Below are 14223 nucleotides of genomic sequence, written 5' to 3' on the forward strand. Positions count from 1 at the left end.
TTCAATACTATAGATTGAATCAGATTTTGGAAGTTCTCAGCATTATTTCATCAAATATGTTTTTCAGCTGAAGAATATTCATTTGATTATTTTTCTACATTTGAATTCTCTTAAAATATTTCACCTTTTTTTCCATTTCATCCATCTTTTCTTCCATTTTCCTTAACATATTAGTCATATTATTTAGAAGTCCTTGTCAGCTTACTCCACTATCTGGATCAGATCTGGGTCTTTTATTGACTGTCTTACGGCTTATCAATCACGTATTTCCCCTGCGTTTTCACATTTCTGGTTTTTTAAAATTTTTTAGTTATTTTTTTATATCTGAAATCCTTTATTGGAAGATCATTGCTGCTCACCAAACAGAAGACTCCGACAGCAGATGAAGAGTGAAAACAGAGCCCACAGTGACCACAGTAGGCCCCTCAGCTGGGGACCCTATCCCCCACCCTCCACTCCCCACCCCCCACCTCATGGACCAGCCTGGAGATCTCTGCCCCTCCCTTGACTCCTGGCCTTGGCATAATGCTGATTAGGGGGTGAGGAGGGGGCACTGCAGGCAGTGAAGCCCCTTGACTCAAAATAGAGACGTGGATGAGCGATGGGGAGCGGGGGCAGAGGAAGGGGGACCGGGCAGGCCCCTTAGGTTAGAGGGAGCAGCAAAAGTGGAGCAAGCCAGGAGCTGGGGAGATGGTATCTATTTTTGTTCTCTGAAAAGGGGAGCACGAGGGCCTCAGGTAGGTGGCGGTGGCAGCTGGGGCAGTTTAGGTACTGATATCCTTCCCCTGGTTTGGGGATGGCTTCCACAAGCGGATTTCTGGGACCTGCCTCCTCCTCCTCCTTGGCCTCATTGGACTTGCAGTTGGGGACCCAGAGGCCGGAGTCGATGCAGCGCTGCATGTGGTACTTCGCATCAGTGGGGCCCATCTGGCTGACAGCATCTTGGAGCATCTATACATCCTTCACACTTGAAGCACTTCTGGAGTTCTTCAGGGAGGGACTCGTTGACCTCGACTGGGCCGAGGCTACCGGAGTCCAGTAGCTTCTTGTGCTCTTCCTCTTTGTACTCCTTCATGGCCTTCTCCATTCTCAGTTTGGTGCAGCCCGGCACTCGCTCCATGAAGGCATCCAGTTTGTCACTGAAGCCCTCTGTGTACTGGCAGTCAGTCAGCTGAATCTTAGAGAAGAACTGCGGGAAGCAGGCACAGGGGGCCACCTTTAGGCTCTTGGCCAGCTCCAGGATGAACTGCACGCCGATCGTCTGGTGGGCCACCCGCTCCAAGAGTGCACGCACATTTCTCCTCCACCTCTAGGTCAGTGCAACAGATGTCCATGTAATTGGCTGTCTCCTCACACACTAGATGGCCATTGTCTGACAGGTACTTTGGGTTGTTGTCCCAGAGTCAGAGCATGTCAAAGTGTTTGATCTGTTTCTCGTACTTTTCCACAAACATCTTGTGTTTCTGCTCCCTCACCTCCTCTGAGTCCTCCTCCGCCTTCTTGGGCTTTGTGTTGACCATGCTCTTGCTGCAGCCATCTTTGCCAATCGTGTCCACATTCCAGGGCATGCTCTGCTCCTTGCGAATGTCCTCCAGCTTCTGCTCCCAGCTCTGCTCCTCCTTGTGCTGCTGCTGCGCCTCGGCCTGTAGCTGTTCCAGCTCTGCCTTGTACCCTCACCTTCTGCTGGTGCTCAACCACCTTGTGCTTGCACTCGCGGCAGCCCCTGTCCAATTCCTCCTTCTTGTGGAACTGCTCCATATGCTCCACCCAGGCCTGGTGCTGCTAATGGAAGAGGCTGGCAGTGATGGTGTTGGAGTGCATCTCATCCTGATCGTCAGACACCTTGATGTGGTCCTACATGCTGTAGTCCACCATCTTGCCTCGATGGCCCAGTCCACTTGGGCCTTTCTTGCATTTCTAATAATTTTTCAATTACAGGATATTGTGATGGACACATCACTGGACACATTTAGAGACTTTGGATTATGTTACCTTCCTCTAAAAAGTTTTGAATTTTTTTAAGTTACACAGTTACACAGTTGTCTTGCTCCTGTTTAGGTCTGCTTTCAGGCTTTGTTGGAAAAGATCTACTTCAGTTTTGTCTTCATTCCTAGATCATTGTTGTTACTTTCAGGGTGTTTTCTTTAATCCTAGGGCACGGGCCTTCTATGATCGCCACTAAATGCCTGAAGCATTCACCAAGGTCTCTTTATTCTAGCTAGGTACAAACTCCAGTGTTTTTCCAGGACTGTGTGACATCCAGAATCTGTGATCTCAATCTCCCAGCAGGCACTTTTAGCCATGCCTTCCAGAATCACGCCCTGTATATCCCTGGAGACCCTTCGAATGTCTGGAGTTGTCTTTCTGAAACTTCCTTCTCTCTGTGGCACTTTGCTCCCCAAGTCTCAGTGGACCTAGCAACTTCAAAGTGTGATCTCTGACTCTTCAGTCCAGTGAGACTGCTGTTCCCTGCTTGGGATCCACTTTCCTACATCATAGCCCACAACTTATCCCCAGGGAGAAAGTCTGTGTGAATGTAGGACTCGCTTCATGTGTCTCCCTTTGTCTAGAATATCAGCCCTGCTTGGTTGATATGCAGTGCCTTCAAACAGCTGTTTTGTATATTTTGTCCAGACTTTGTAGTTATTTATGATGGCACAGTAAGTCCAACACAAGCAACTCTGTCATTCTCAGTACTAGAAATCAGTGGATTTTCCAGAATCCTTGCATCTACATCCTTTAGTATTCTTTCCAGGATACAGTATAAAATTTGGAGAAGAGTATTTGAAGCGTCTGAATAATTGACTTTTTTCTTTTGCTTTCCACAAATTGGATTTGTTCATACAGGGTGAATATACCTAATCCAAAAATCCAAAACCTGAAATGCTCCTCAGTGCTCCAAAAATGTAAAACTTTTGAGCACCATATGATGCTTAAAGGAAATGCTCATTGGAGCATTTTGAATTTCAGGTTTTCGGATTAGGGATGCTCAACCAGTGAGTATAATGCAAATATTCCAAAATGTGAAAAAATCCAAAATCCAAAACACTCTGATCCCAAGCATTTTGGATAAAGGATACTCAATCTGTATCTGCAAGCCTTCTTTGTAATTTTTAAAAGCTATTATTAGCATTCATTCCAACAGAAAAAACAATGCATATTTCTGCTTCAAATCTTTAAAGAATATTTATGAAAGGGGGAACTATACAAGTAGATAATCCAAATCATTTTCCTTTTACATATCAACACTGACGTTAAAGGAATCATCCTTATTTAATATTTCTTTATTTAGCTATTCAGATTTCTGTTGTGTTTCCCCAACTAAATTATATATTGCCTGAGGGCAGAACCTACAACTTACACTTCTTTACATCTCTCATGGGGTTGAACAGATTGTATTAGACACAATAAATAAATGTTGACAGATTATACTGTTAGTGTCATTTGTTTATATCTATACTGTTATATGTCCTTATTTTGAGGCAAACATTAAAACCATTGGTGACACAGTATCTTTTAAAAAAGAAAAAAAGAAAGAAAGGAAGGAAGCATACTCAGTTGTATCTTCTCTACTTATGGTGACAGCAAGTTCCTGAAGCTGGTGGGTAAGCTTTTCCAAAAGATTATGTTCCTCTTTTTTTCTCTCATTATAGTTCCCAACAGGTGCAAGTTCATCAGCCTATGAGAGAATATAGATCTATTTCACTGAAAAATTAATTTCAGTTTCCTATTATATTTATTTGAAAAGAATAACAACAAAAATTCCAGTAAGTGCTATAAGACAAAGTAAATATCATTGTGAGATTATACCTACCATAGGGAAATAAGATTTAAAAGAAATATAGACTACTGAGTTGGAATACAAACCAAGTAAAAAATAAAATTATACCAGTTGTTTTTGGTTTTTGTTTTGTTTTCTTGCTAGGTATTGGAGACCTTCCATAGACAGTAAGGGATAGTTTCTAACAGGATATTGGCTTTAGAGACAAGAAGAGAGGGGCCAACCCCACCTTTTGCCACTTATTGACAATAGAGATAAATGGTTCATCATTGAGAGCCTCAGTTTCATTAGTAAAACAGGAATAATTGGGTTTTCAAACATAGGGTTGGTCTGCCTACTAAGTTGAAAAGTCTTTTGTCACTGGAGAAATTCAGAAAAGATGCTTGATGACCATGTGTCTCAGATGCAGTAAAGGGGATTAATACATGGGCAGGGAGCTGACTTTCAAGTGTCTTCCACTTTAAATACTCTACGGCTCCCGGGCCCTGGACACCTAGGTGAAGGCCAAGATCATGGGGAAAAAAAAAAAGATCCTCAAGGCATTGTCAAGGGTAAATTATCTTTCCTCCTATTTCTGCAGTCACTGATATCAGAGCTGCCCTGTGTGTGATACAAGAGGCTTCTTTACCACTTACCCTCAGGGTCAGATTATGTATTCTTCCCCACAGTGAATTTTAAAACAATTCTAAACTGTAAAAAAATAAAACTTACAAAGTGCAAAAGTAAAAATAGCTCCTTCCAGGATTGTCTGAGTCCTCAATAGTGGGTGAGTTCATCAAAACTGAACTTTTTCAGTATTTGGAGCCCTGGCATTTTTGCTCTGAAGCACAGACTTAGCAAGCCTGTTGGGCAAGTCAGCACTGACTGTGGATAGACTTTATCACTAATGCAAACCCAGGAACTTACCAACTTGAATTAATTCCCACTTAATGAAAATATTTGTATAAAAAGATTTTTTAAAAATAATGTGATTAACCATAATACTTACTTTGTTTAATTTTTGAAGAGCATTTTTATTTTCATCTATTGCCTGTTTTAACTGGATACATCTAAATTTTCAAAAAGAAAGAAAATGCATTGATTTTTCTATTGTCATAACCAGAAAGTTACTTTAGAAAATCATTCACAGTTTTTGAGTAGGCAAGGCAATTAGCTATTGAGTGAGCAATGTTAAAAAAATTCACATGTAAATGCTTCCCCACCCCTTAGCTCAGATGATCTTCACAGCCAAGCTGGCAGGTACACAAACATGATAACCAAGGCTCAGAAACCTTCAGTGACTCTGGGCATGTTCCCTATCTCTAAAATAAGGAAGAACACTGGACTTTAAAATGCTTCTCCAGCTCTAAAATTCCATAAACCTAGGAACTAGCCACAGAGACACAACTAACAATAATAACAGCTGAAATTATTGTGTGCCAACCATAATGTTAAGCAGTTTACAAGCATTGTCTCATTTTAAGCCTCCTAACAACCCTTACTCCAGTTGAAAAAGTCCCAAAAAGTGTCCAAGTTCACATAACTAGCCAACAGTAGAGTAACTATAAGGTGTTTCAGGAAGAAACAAATGAAGTAAAGAAATTATCTTTTTGTAGAATAAAACTTTCCAGAGCTCATGAGAGACAAGAGTTTTCAAACTGAAAAGACTCACTGAGTGTTGATAAAAATGACACCTAAATATACTGTGATAACATTTTAAAATACTAAGGCTGAAGAGAAAAGTCCAAACCAGGTCAATTATAAAGGAATTGATAATCAGACTTATCAGCATCACTGCATACAAAGAAAACAGAACAATGCCTTAAAAGGTTTAAGTAGAAATTATTTTAAATTCTATATCTAGCTAACTATTAATCAGGGCAAAATGATATTTTTAGACATGCAAATATCAACAGGAGTTGTTAAATGACAGTGAAGGGATCTTTTTATGCACAGAGAAGACTATTTATGGGCTTAAAAATAATTATTAGTCTATTAAAATAAAACTTAAAAACCTAGTTTTCCCTGGGACTTCAAATTCATCCTATAAATCTTATTCTGTTTTTAAATCTAGTAAAGCAAGTATAATCACTTTCACTTTTCTTTCATTATTGTTGATTAATTCAACTTGAACTAAATTCCTTAAACAACCCATCATGCTAATAATTGTACATTAAATTCCATTTGACATTTTAAAAGTCATTTATATTTTATTTTGCTTTTAAACACTTTGAATAGTTGACTTAAATAAAATTTTTCCAAACAATTCTAATGAATTGTTTAAACTAATAGAATGGATCTCATGTTCTTCTGAATGTTATAAATTCTTTAAATATCTCAAACACATAGATTCTAAATGATGTCCTAAATGTATTAATATCTTAATTCAATTTAGTTCATCATGTCTATTCAACTTTAAACTCTCCCAAGGATCCAAAAAAAAAGAAAGGAAAAACAAAACAAAAAACACCCACCTAGAGAACAGTTTTGTTATCTCAAGGAAGTTAAAGTCACCATCCTAAGCAAGGACCAATTGCTTCTAGACAGATTTCTGACCAGGTCACAGGATCTGAGGCAAGGGCCTAGGGTTATTCTACCTAAGTTATGATGTTCACACTAAGCAGTTTTTACAGCTGCTGTCACAACAGCAACAAGTCCACAACTATCAGGTTTAGAGTGTTTAGATTGGGTCTTTCTAGATTCGAGTTACATCACTAAGTAATTCTTCCATCTGATTCCAAAGGTCCAAAGCCTGGGCCCCCTCTGAGACTGCAGTTAAGTGCCTTCCCTTGCTTGACTGAATCCTGCATTTCTTAGCCGTCTTAAAACATTTTTATTGTCTTCCTACTTTGTATTACAGCAAAGTAATGTTAGACATTAACTAATCACTGTGAAACTTAATTTTCTTATCTGTGTTAACAAGTGTTTCACAGTGTTATTGTGAAGATTAATTAAGTAGAAGTTTATAGAGTACAGAGCACAATGCTTGGCACATAGAGAGTACAAAATGAATGTAAGTTGTCTTCTGTCTTAACATTTAGAATTCCTTATTTAATCTTATCATTACACTATTTAGGTCTGATAGATAAGAGAAAAGTTCAAACCAGGTCAATTATAAAGGAATTGATAACCAGACTTATCAGCATCACTGCATACAAAGAAAACAGAACAATATCTTAAAAGTTTTAAGTAGAAATTATTTTAAGTTCTATCTATATCCAGCTAACTATTAATCAGGGCAAAATTATATTTTCAGACATGCAAATATGAACAGGAGTTGTTGGATAACTATAAGAAATATTTTTAAGTACATTTTAGAAAATTTAATCCACTGTTACCTCAATATTATCTCCCATTACAGTATTATATTGTCTTCTTGGAAATTGTATTAATAAAAAGAAAAAGGAAGGAAAAAAGGAAAGAAAGAGCATCAGCCTCAAACAACTTCTAGGCCTTAAATAATATTCATTCTAATATAAGTGCAGTTCCTGGAAAGCTTATAAAACTTAGGATAGTTTACCTTTGGTAAATATCTCGCCTTTTATTGGGTTCTAGAGCTCCTTTCAATTGGCTCTCGGAAAGCAAACTATCAACCTACGACAAATGCAGACAGTTTAATATATCACATTGTTAAATATCACATCACCTTAGGAAAGAAAATTTTACTTCTTTTTCAAATATTTTCTAATGAACACTTTTAAACAAACATCAAAGATGAAAGATTTTTACAGTGAATACTCATATACCCATTATCTAGATTCCACCATTAACATTTTGCTATACCTATTTGAACTATCCATCAATCCATCTTATTTTTTATGCATTTCAAAGTAAACTGCAGTCATCAATACACATTTCCCCCAATGTACTTTGGGTGTTACTAACTAGGGTTCAATATTTGATGTAAAATTTACATATAGTAAAATGCACAAACCTGAAGTGTACATTTGTTGAGTTTTTACAAAAGTATATACCTGAGTAACCCAGATCCCTATCAACATATAGAAATTACCATCACCCTAGAATGTTCCCTCATGCCTTTCCAATAAATCCCTACCCCATTCCTCCAGAGACAAATCTGTTTTGATTTTTTTCTACCATAAATTAGTTTTTCTTGTTTTTGAATTTTTATATAAATGGACTCATACAGCATGTACTCTTTTCTCCTTTTTAAAGTTTGCATAGCTTTTTTTGTATTTTTAATTGATATTAATATATCATAGTTGCACACAGAATATGTACTCTTATGTAACCTTTCCACACAGCTTATTTTTGAGATACTTTCATATTGTTGTATCATTGGTTTATTCTGTCTTATTACTGAGTAGTATCTACTATATTGAATGTACAATTTTATCTTGACTTAGTTTTAAAAATTTTTTTAAATTGATACATAATTTTTGTATATATTTATGGGGTACATGCATAGACTGTGTAATGATCATTGACTTAGTATTAACATTTTACAAACACCAGGTGTAACTTTGACACACACTTCTTTGATCTCTTCTCTACAGATTATGTGAAGAAAAAGTGGATGGAAAAAGAGAAATAAAATTTCATTGGCTCCTTCTCTACTCTTGCTATTTGGCATCCATCTGAATATTATTTACAAAAGTCACATACCCAGTGACAGAGCCAGTCACAGGCATAACTCAGAGGGGCTGCTGATTACTTGTCACGTGGACATCAAATTGAAAACTTGTTCCATTTTTTGCTTCAGGTGTCCTCTGAGGAGACAGGGAAGAATTGGCTAACACTATCAAAATGCCCATTCTAGGTACTCAAGGTATTAAAAGGCTCCTGAGCCAATTTTTCTCCAGTTTGGATAATCCTTGTAATAATTTGTTTTAATAATTATTTTTATAGTTTACTTCCAAAACTTTTCCTGTTCTCCTAATGTCTCACTAAATTTAAAATTAGATAAAGAACCTTATTAAGAGTCTACCAAAGCTTAGCATAAGTCAGTGCCCCATCAAATTTTATTTTTATTTCTACCAGAAGAGTATTTTACTTTCTTTATATCACTATGATTTCAATACAGAGTCACTTAAATATTTATCTGCCAAATCCTTTTTACTTTTAAAACGAGGGTCCAAAGCTGGACAAAATATGAATATCAGTAAATCTCTTATCTGCCAAAGACCGTAAACTAATTTTATTTTGTAGAAAAATATTTGGTAATAGAGCACATTAAAAAATTAAAATTAGTAAAGTAAAATAAATGACCTATTATTTGCTATTTACTTTTTTCTTTTCCTTTTTTTTTGAGACAAGATCTTGCTCTATCTCCCCACAATCATTGCCTCGAATTCCTGGGCTCAAGCTATTCTCCTGCCTCAGCCTCCCTAGTAGCTGGGAGTAAAGGCGCAACCACCAGGCCCAGCGAATTTTATTATTTTTTGTAGAGATGGGCTATCACTATGTTGCCCAGGCTGGTCTCAAACTCCTGGCCTCAAGCGATCCTCTACTCGGCCTCCCAAAGTGCTGGCATTACAGTTGTGAGCCACAGGACATGGCCCTTTTTTCTTATTTTTAAAATTAATATACATTTAGTGAATTAAAAAATTTTAATATAAAAAGTATGAAGAAAAATATAATAATCAACATTGTACCACACAGAGATACCATTTTAGCATGTTGCCTTCTATATTTTTCTATGTATATTATATATTTTAAAACTTATGGAAATACTGTATATTCTATTTTATATCCCTTTTCTAACTTGACATTTTATCACAAATATTTTCTCTAACACATTAAAATCTCTTTAACAAAATTTTTATCACAGTATTATATCCCATCGTAAGTTCTCCGTTCCCCATTACTGATCAAGTTGTGTCCAGTTTTTTCTATTCTAAGTAATAATGTGATGAATACTTTTAAAGATCAATCTCTGTCCCAATTTCTAATTATTACGTACAGCAGATTTCTGTAAATGTGACTACCCAGTCTAGGAGCATGCATAGTTGCTACGTCTTGTCAAGGTGCTTTCCAGAAATGCCCTATAGGTAGGTACCTTACACACTGGAGCAGTGAATTTAAGTGCATGTTTCATCAGACCTCTTGCAGGACTGAGTGTCGTGATTTTTTATCTCCTTTGCAATTACTTGATTATCTTGGGAGTTAACTTTTCTTCTATGATTATGAGTTGCTTGTTTACGACTTACTCTTCAGTTCACGTCCTCTGCTCATTTGTCGGATCTTAATTTTCTTCTTACATATTAAAACTATTTCACTTGAGTTCATGGAAGTAATAGCGGTCTACACGGGAAGAAGGCTCAAAGGAAAGGGGCTTGGAGAGTGGAGGAGAGGAGCTGGGCGCAGAGTTGGGCTGGAAATGGTTACTGATAAAAGTTTAGATTGAGCGTTGAGGGGAATCAAGCGGGTTGTTCGAGGAGGAGGTTGATGTTAGGGCGGTGCGGGCGGGGGAGGAGCCGTTTAGAAGATCTTCACGACCTTTGGGAGGTTTCGCCTGGGACTGGGGGTTGGGCTGGGATCAGGAAGGGTTAGTATTGGGATGTCGCGGGGTAGGGGAGCGTTACAACTCCGTAAAATAAGTGGGTTGGGGGCAGGCTCCGAGGATTAGGGTGGAGTCGCGGTGAGGAACACGCCGCGCGCGCAGCTACGCCCCACCTCTCTCTCGCCCCAGAGCCCAGGCCACCTTGCTGTACCCAGGCCCCTTGCCGCACAGCCTGACCATACCTGTTGCTTCAGTTCCTGAGTGCGGCGCTTCAGGGCCTGGAGGGGATGGCGCGGCCGCCTGGGCAGCATCTCCCTCCCAGGGGCGTCCAGCTCACGCCGGTCGCTAGGGAAACCGCGGCGGCGGCGCGCGACAGTGACGCCATCGCGGCGCGCCTGCTTACCAGCCCTAACGGCCCCGGAGGCCGGTTGCGGGGAGAGTGTGGGGATGACCTAGAGTCGTCACCTGCCGCCACCCCGCAGGTTCTGAGCTCTGAGCTCAGGCTCACTGCCCAGGGAGTCATTTTTCTGGCAATTTCCTAAGGATTGGGGAACGCCCTGCTGCGCCCGAAACTACATGTCCGGTAATGCATCAGTAGTACCACGATGTTCTTGGTGGGGTACTCTTTATAGCATTTGCTTTCTGATGCCAGTTTTGCTAAGTTAATCTTAAGACGCAGTTTGAGCATCTCAAACTCTTCCATTGACTGCAAGGATAGCTTTCCTATATTGCCTTCATGAGGTGCGTGGTTTTGTGGCATACTCTCACTTCGAAAGGCAGTTTTTAATTCTTTGCCATTTGGGGTATTGCTGAAGTTTCATTGCATTCTAATTTTGTACGTCATCCATCCTGAATTCTGTGAGGATGGTGATTCTGCCTGTTCTATAGCAAGTCTGTGAGCAACTAATGAGTTCTCATTATGATTGCCAGTTTATATTGACTCTCAGGGAAGTCATAATATTTCCCCATGTGGGACTGTGTCCTGTAAATCCAATTCCCAAACTCCACTACACCAAAACTGGACTTGAATAAGAATGATGATGATCCAAGCTCGTCTTCCAAATGATGGGCCGCATTAATATAAATGTGTATTCTTCAGTACAACACGTAAGTTGATTCCATAGGCCAGGCTGAATTGTCACTTATTTGTTTATATATTTATTTTTTTCTTCAAGTATGATATATAGAGAAAAGTAGACAATCATTAAGTGCGTAGCTCACTGAATTTTCACACTGAACATACCCCTCCATGTTAGAAACAGAACATTATCTGCCCTCTAATAATCTTCCCCTCCTTCTATCCCCTACCCACCCCACCCCCACACCAAAGGTAAACACTATCCTAACTTCTAACAGCACAAATTTGTTTTGCCTCTTTTTGGACTATGTAATGGAAACATGCAGTGTTTACTGACTTCCTGTGTCCTTTCAACACCATGTTTGTGGGACGCATCTCTATTATGTGTAGTTGTTCGTTCTCATTGCTCTCTGACATTTCATGTATGATGCACTTTAATATACTCATTCTAGTTTAGGGCTAGTATAAATAGTGCCGGTAAGAACATTTTGGTACATGTCTTTTGGCAAACACATGTACACAATGATGGGTCACGGGGTGTCTGTTTTGTTGTAGCTCAGGTCTTTATTTTTGTTAGGTAGGGATGAAAGTGGGTGCGTTGCCCCCATCTTGGTCCTGCCCAACCCTGATTCTCCATACCTGGGGGACGAAGGAATACCCTACAAATCTGCCAGTCAGAACTTGGCACGCCAGCTGCAAAAGAATGCAGAGGACTCTCTAGCCCACAGGCCAAGCCACATGGGTACCATAAAGTCTGGAAAGTGACCTAGAACCCACATATGTAGTTAAGGCTCAGGTCACGTGACTCTGAACCACAGGGAGGTCCCTATCCGGACACTATAAAATAGGACGCAGACCATAGCCAAGCTCTCTCTCTTTGCCCTTCCTTTTGCTTACTCTGCTGCAACAATAGGTCCGGTCATCATCTGTGGCATATGTACCAGGCTCTGTAAACCTATATCTTGCTCTATGATCCTGTCTTTCTCTCCTCAATAAACCTCATTTTTATGCTTGCCTAATTTTGGTGTGTCTGGTCATTCTTCGGCCAGAGCGTGCCAAGAACCGACAGTTTCAGACTAAAACCTGACATTTTGAATTAATTCTCCATTAGGGCTCATGATACTTAAAAGTTCACTTCAATAGCCAGACATAGTATTTCCATTAAAAATGTTTGTAACAATAAATGAGAAAATAATAAATGCTATATTTTTAAATGGATTAATAAATCAGAATTTAGAGATAAGTGGTAAGCAAAAAAGAAAAAGATTGTGCTAAAAACAAGCCATCAGTTAGGAAATTCTCATTCATTTAAAATTTCCATGTGTATAAATAAATTGGGAAAAAATTATTCTGTATCTACTGATTTATAGAGATTTTCATATTTTAAGTGGAAAAGTTATAGGGTCATGGATACTATGTTGGTAAAAATAAACTAATAAACCCTCAGTATGTGTTTGTATGAACAATGAGGAAGAGTGCAAAATATTAATAGTTCATTACTCTCATTCACCTCAGTTGGGAAGATGACTTTGACTTTATATTATTTAATACATTTTTGTACTGTATTGTTTCAGTTACAAGCATTTATTACTTGTGATTCCTGGATCAGCATCATCAACATCACCTGGGAGCTTGTCAGAAATGCATATTCTCAGGCCTCACCACAGACCTAAAGAATCCCAATCTATATTTTAACAATACCTAGTGTGCACATTCAAGTTTGGGAAGTATTTATTCACTGTTCTAGGAGATGGGATTATTCAGCTAACTACCTCCTTTTTCATTAATTTCCATTTCTACTGAATTCTTTTAATGCTCAGGACAGTCACCTTAACACTAAGTCATTGGTTCTCTGTACTTATCCCTTGATGCCATTATAGAAACTGATGTAACCTAAAACAACAAGGATATGCAGTGAGGTAGCCAAAAGAAACCAAAGCAAACCATGGCTGGTGTTTCTCCTGAGAACAAGCTATTTCATAAAACTCATCAGGATTTCTTTACTGATTTCAGTGTATCAAACTCAGTATCAGATATTTTGTATTGCTTCCTCACTGGAACAGAATTTAAGTGCTTTTGAGAGACTCTGTAGGGACAAGGGTGACTTTACTTTAAATGCTAATCCACCTTACTAAACCCCGAGTCCAATAATGCCTTTAAAATGTCTAGTTGATGTATTACTCTTTACGTAGGAAAAAAAATTCACTGTAAGTTTCAGCTTTCTTCCAAACCAACCCTTGATGTTGGTGCACTGTGACATCAGCAGCAATTTCTCAGCCACCTACACATTCCCTCCAGAGCACGTATACTTTTTCCCAACAGATATAAGCCCTGGGTCTGGAGGGTTGAGGTGCGAAGATCTACCAGTTTTGCCACTGCCCAAGACTGCTTCTGTCCTTAAGTCCCCCTAATAAATCATCCCATACTGACAAACTAGATTTGTCTGCCTCCTTTGGTTTCTGGGCTACTTCAGCATTTGGAGGTCACTTTGCATATATGACTCTTTTATAGAACAGACTCATAATGTACAAAGAACTAGTGGAACAAGGTGATTTAGAATGAACTAAAAGATTACAGCAAAGAGAATAGAGAAAGTTTGCAGTTTCAGGGTCTTAAAACAATCCACCTCAAATATAAATGACAAATATTTATGAGCACGCTGATGCAAGGCACTGCTTAGACCTATGGTACAAGATGTTTAACACTGCTCTCAAAGAGCTTACAAACCATGATAACAGACCAGAAACAGAAATTATACTAACTACCACAGAAATGTTACTTGGTGACAGAATGCCCTGCCAAATGAATTGAGCTGAGCACCACAATCACCTAGGGAGCTTTAAAAACCCTAATGCCCAGGCCATTATCTCAAACTACATGGATCAAAATCTCTGGGGAGTGGCATGCAGGGATTGGTATTGT

The 14223-nt window shown here is 38.9% G+C and overlaps 1 protein-coding gene and 1 pseudogene across 2 annotated transcripts in view; both read right to left on the reverse strand.

The window, feature by feature from the left end:
* Window positions 1–10534, reverse strand: part of NPHP1 (nephronophthisis 1 (juvenile)) — a 56571-nt gene extending 46037 nt beyond the window's left edge. The window contains exons 1-4 of one of the 2 annotated variants that reach the window (XM_012641894.1): window positions 10466–10534; window positions 7281–7354; window positions 4770–4830; window positions 3555–3679 (exon numbers count right to left, since the gene is read on the reverse strand). In XM_012641894.1, coding sequence (XP_012497348.1) covers window positions 3555–3679; window positions 4770–4830; window positions 7281–7354; window positions 10466–10534 — 329 coding nt within the window. The remainder of the gene's footprint in view (window positions 1–3554; window positions 3680–4769; window positions 4831–7280; window positions 7355–10465) is intronic. The other variant, XM_012641895.1, reaches the window with a different exon arrangement.
* On the reverse strand, window positions 643–1875 carry LOC105808261 (annotated as a pseudogene).
* Window positions 10535–14223: the final 3689 nt, after the last annotated feature.

This window comes from Propithecus coquereli, unplaced genomic scaffold (assembly GCF_000956105.1).
Source record: "Propithecus coquereli isolate 6110/MARCELLA unplaced genomic scaffold, Pcoq_1.0 Scaffold171, whole genome shotgun sequence".
In the NCBI taxonomy this organism is placed as follows: Eukaryota; Metazoa; Chordata; class Mammalia; order Primates; family Indriidae; genus Propithecus; species Propithecus coquereli.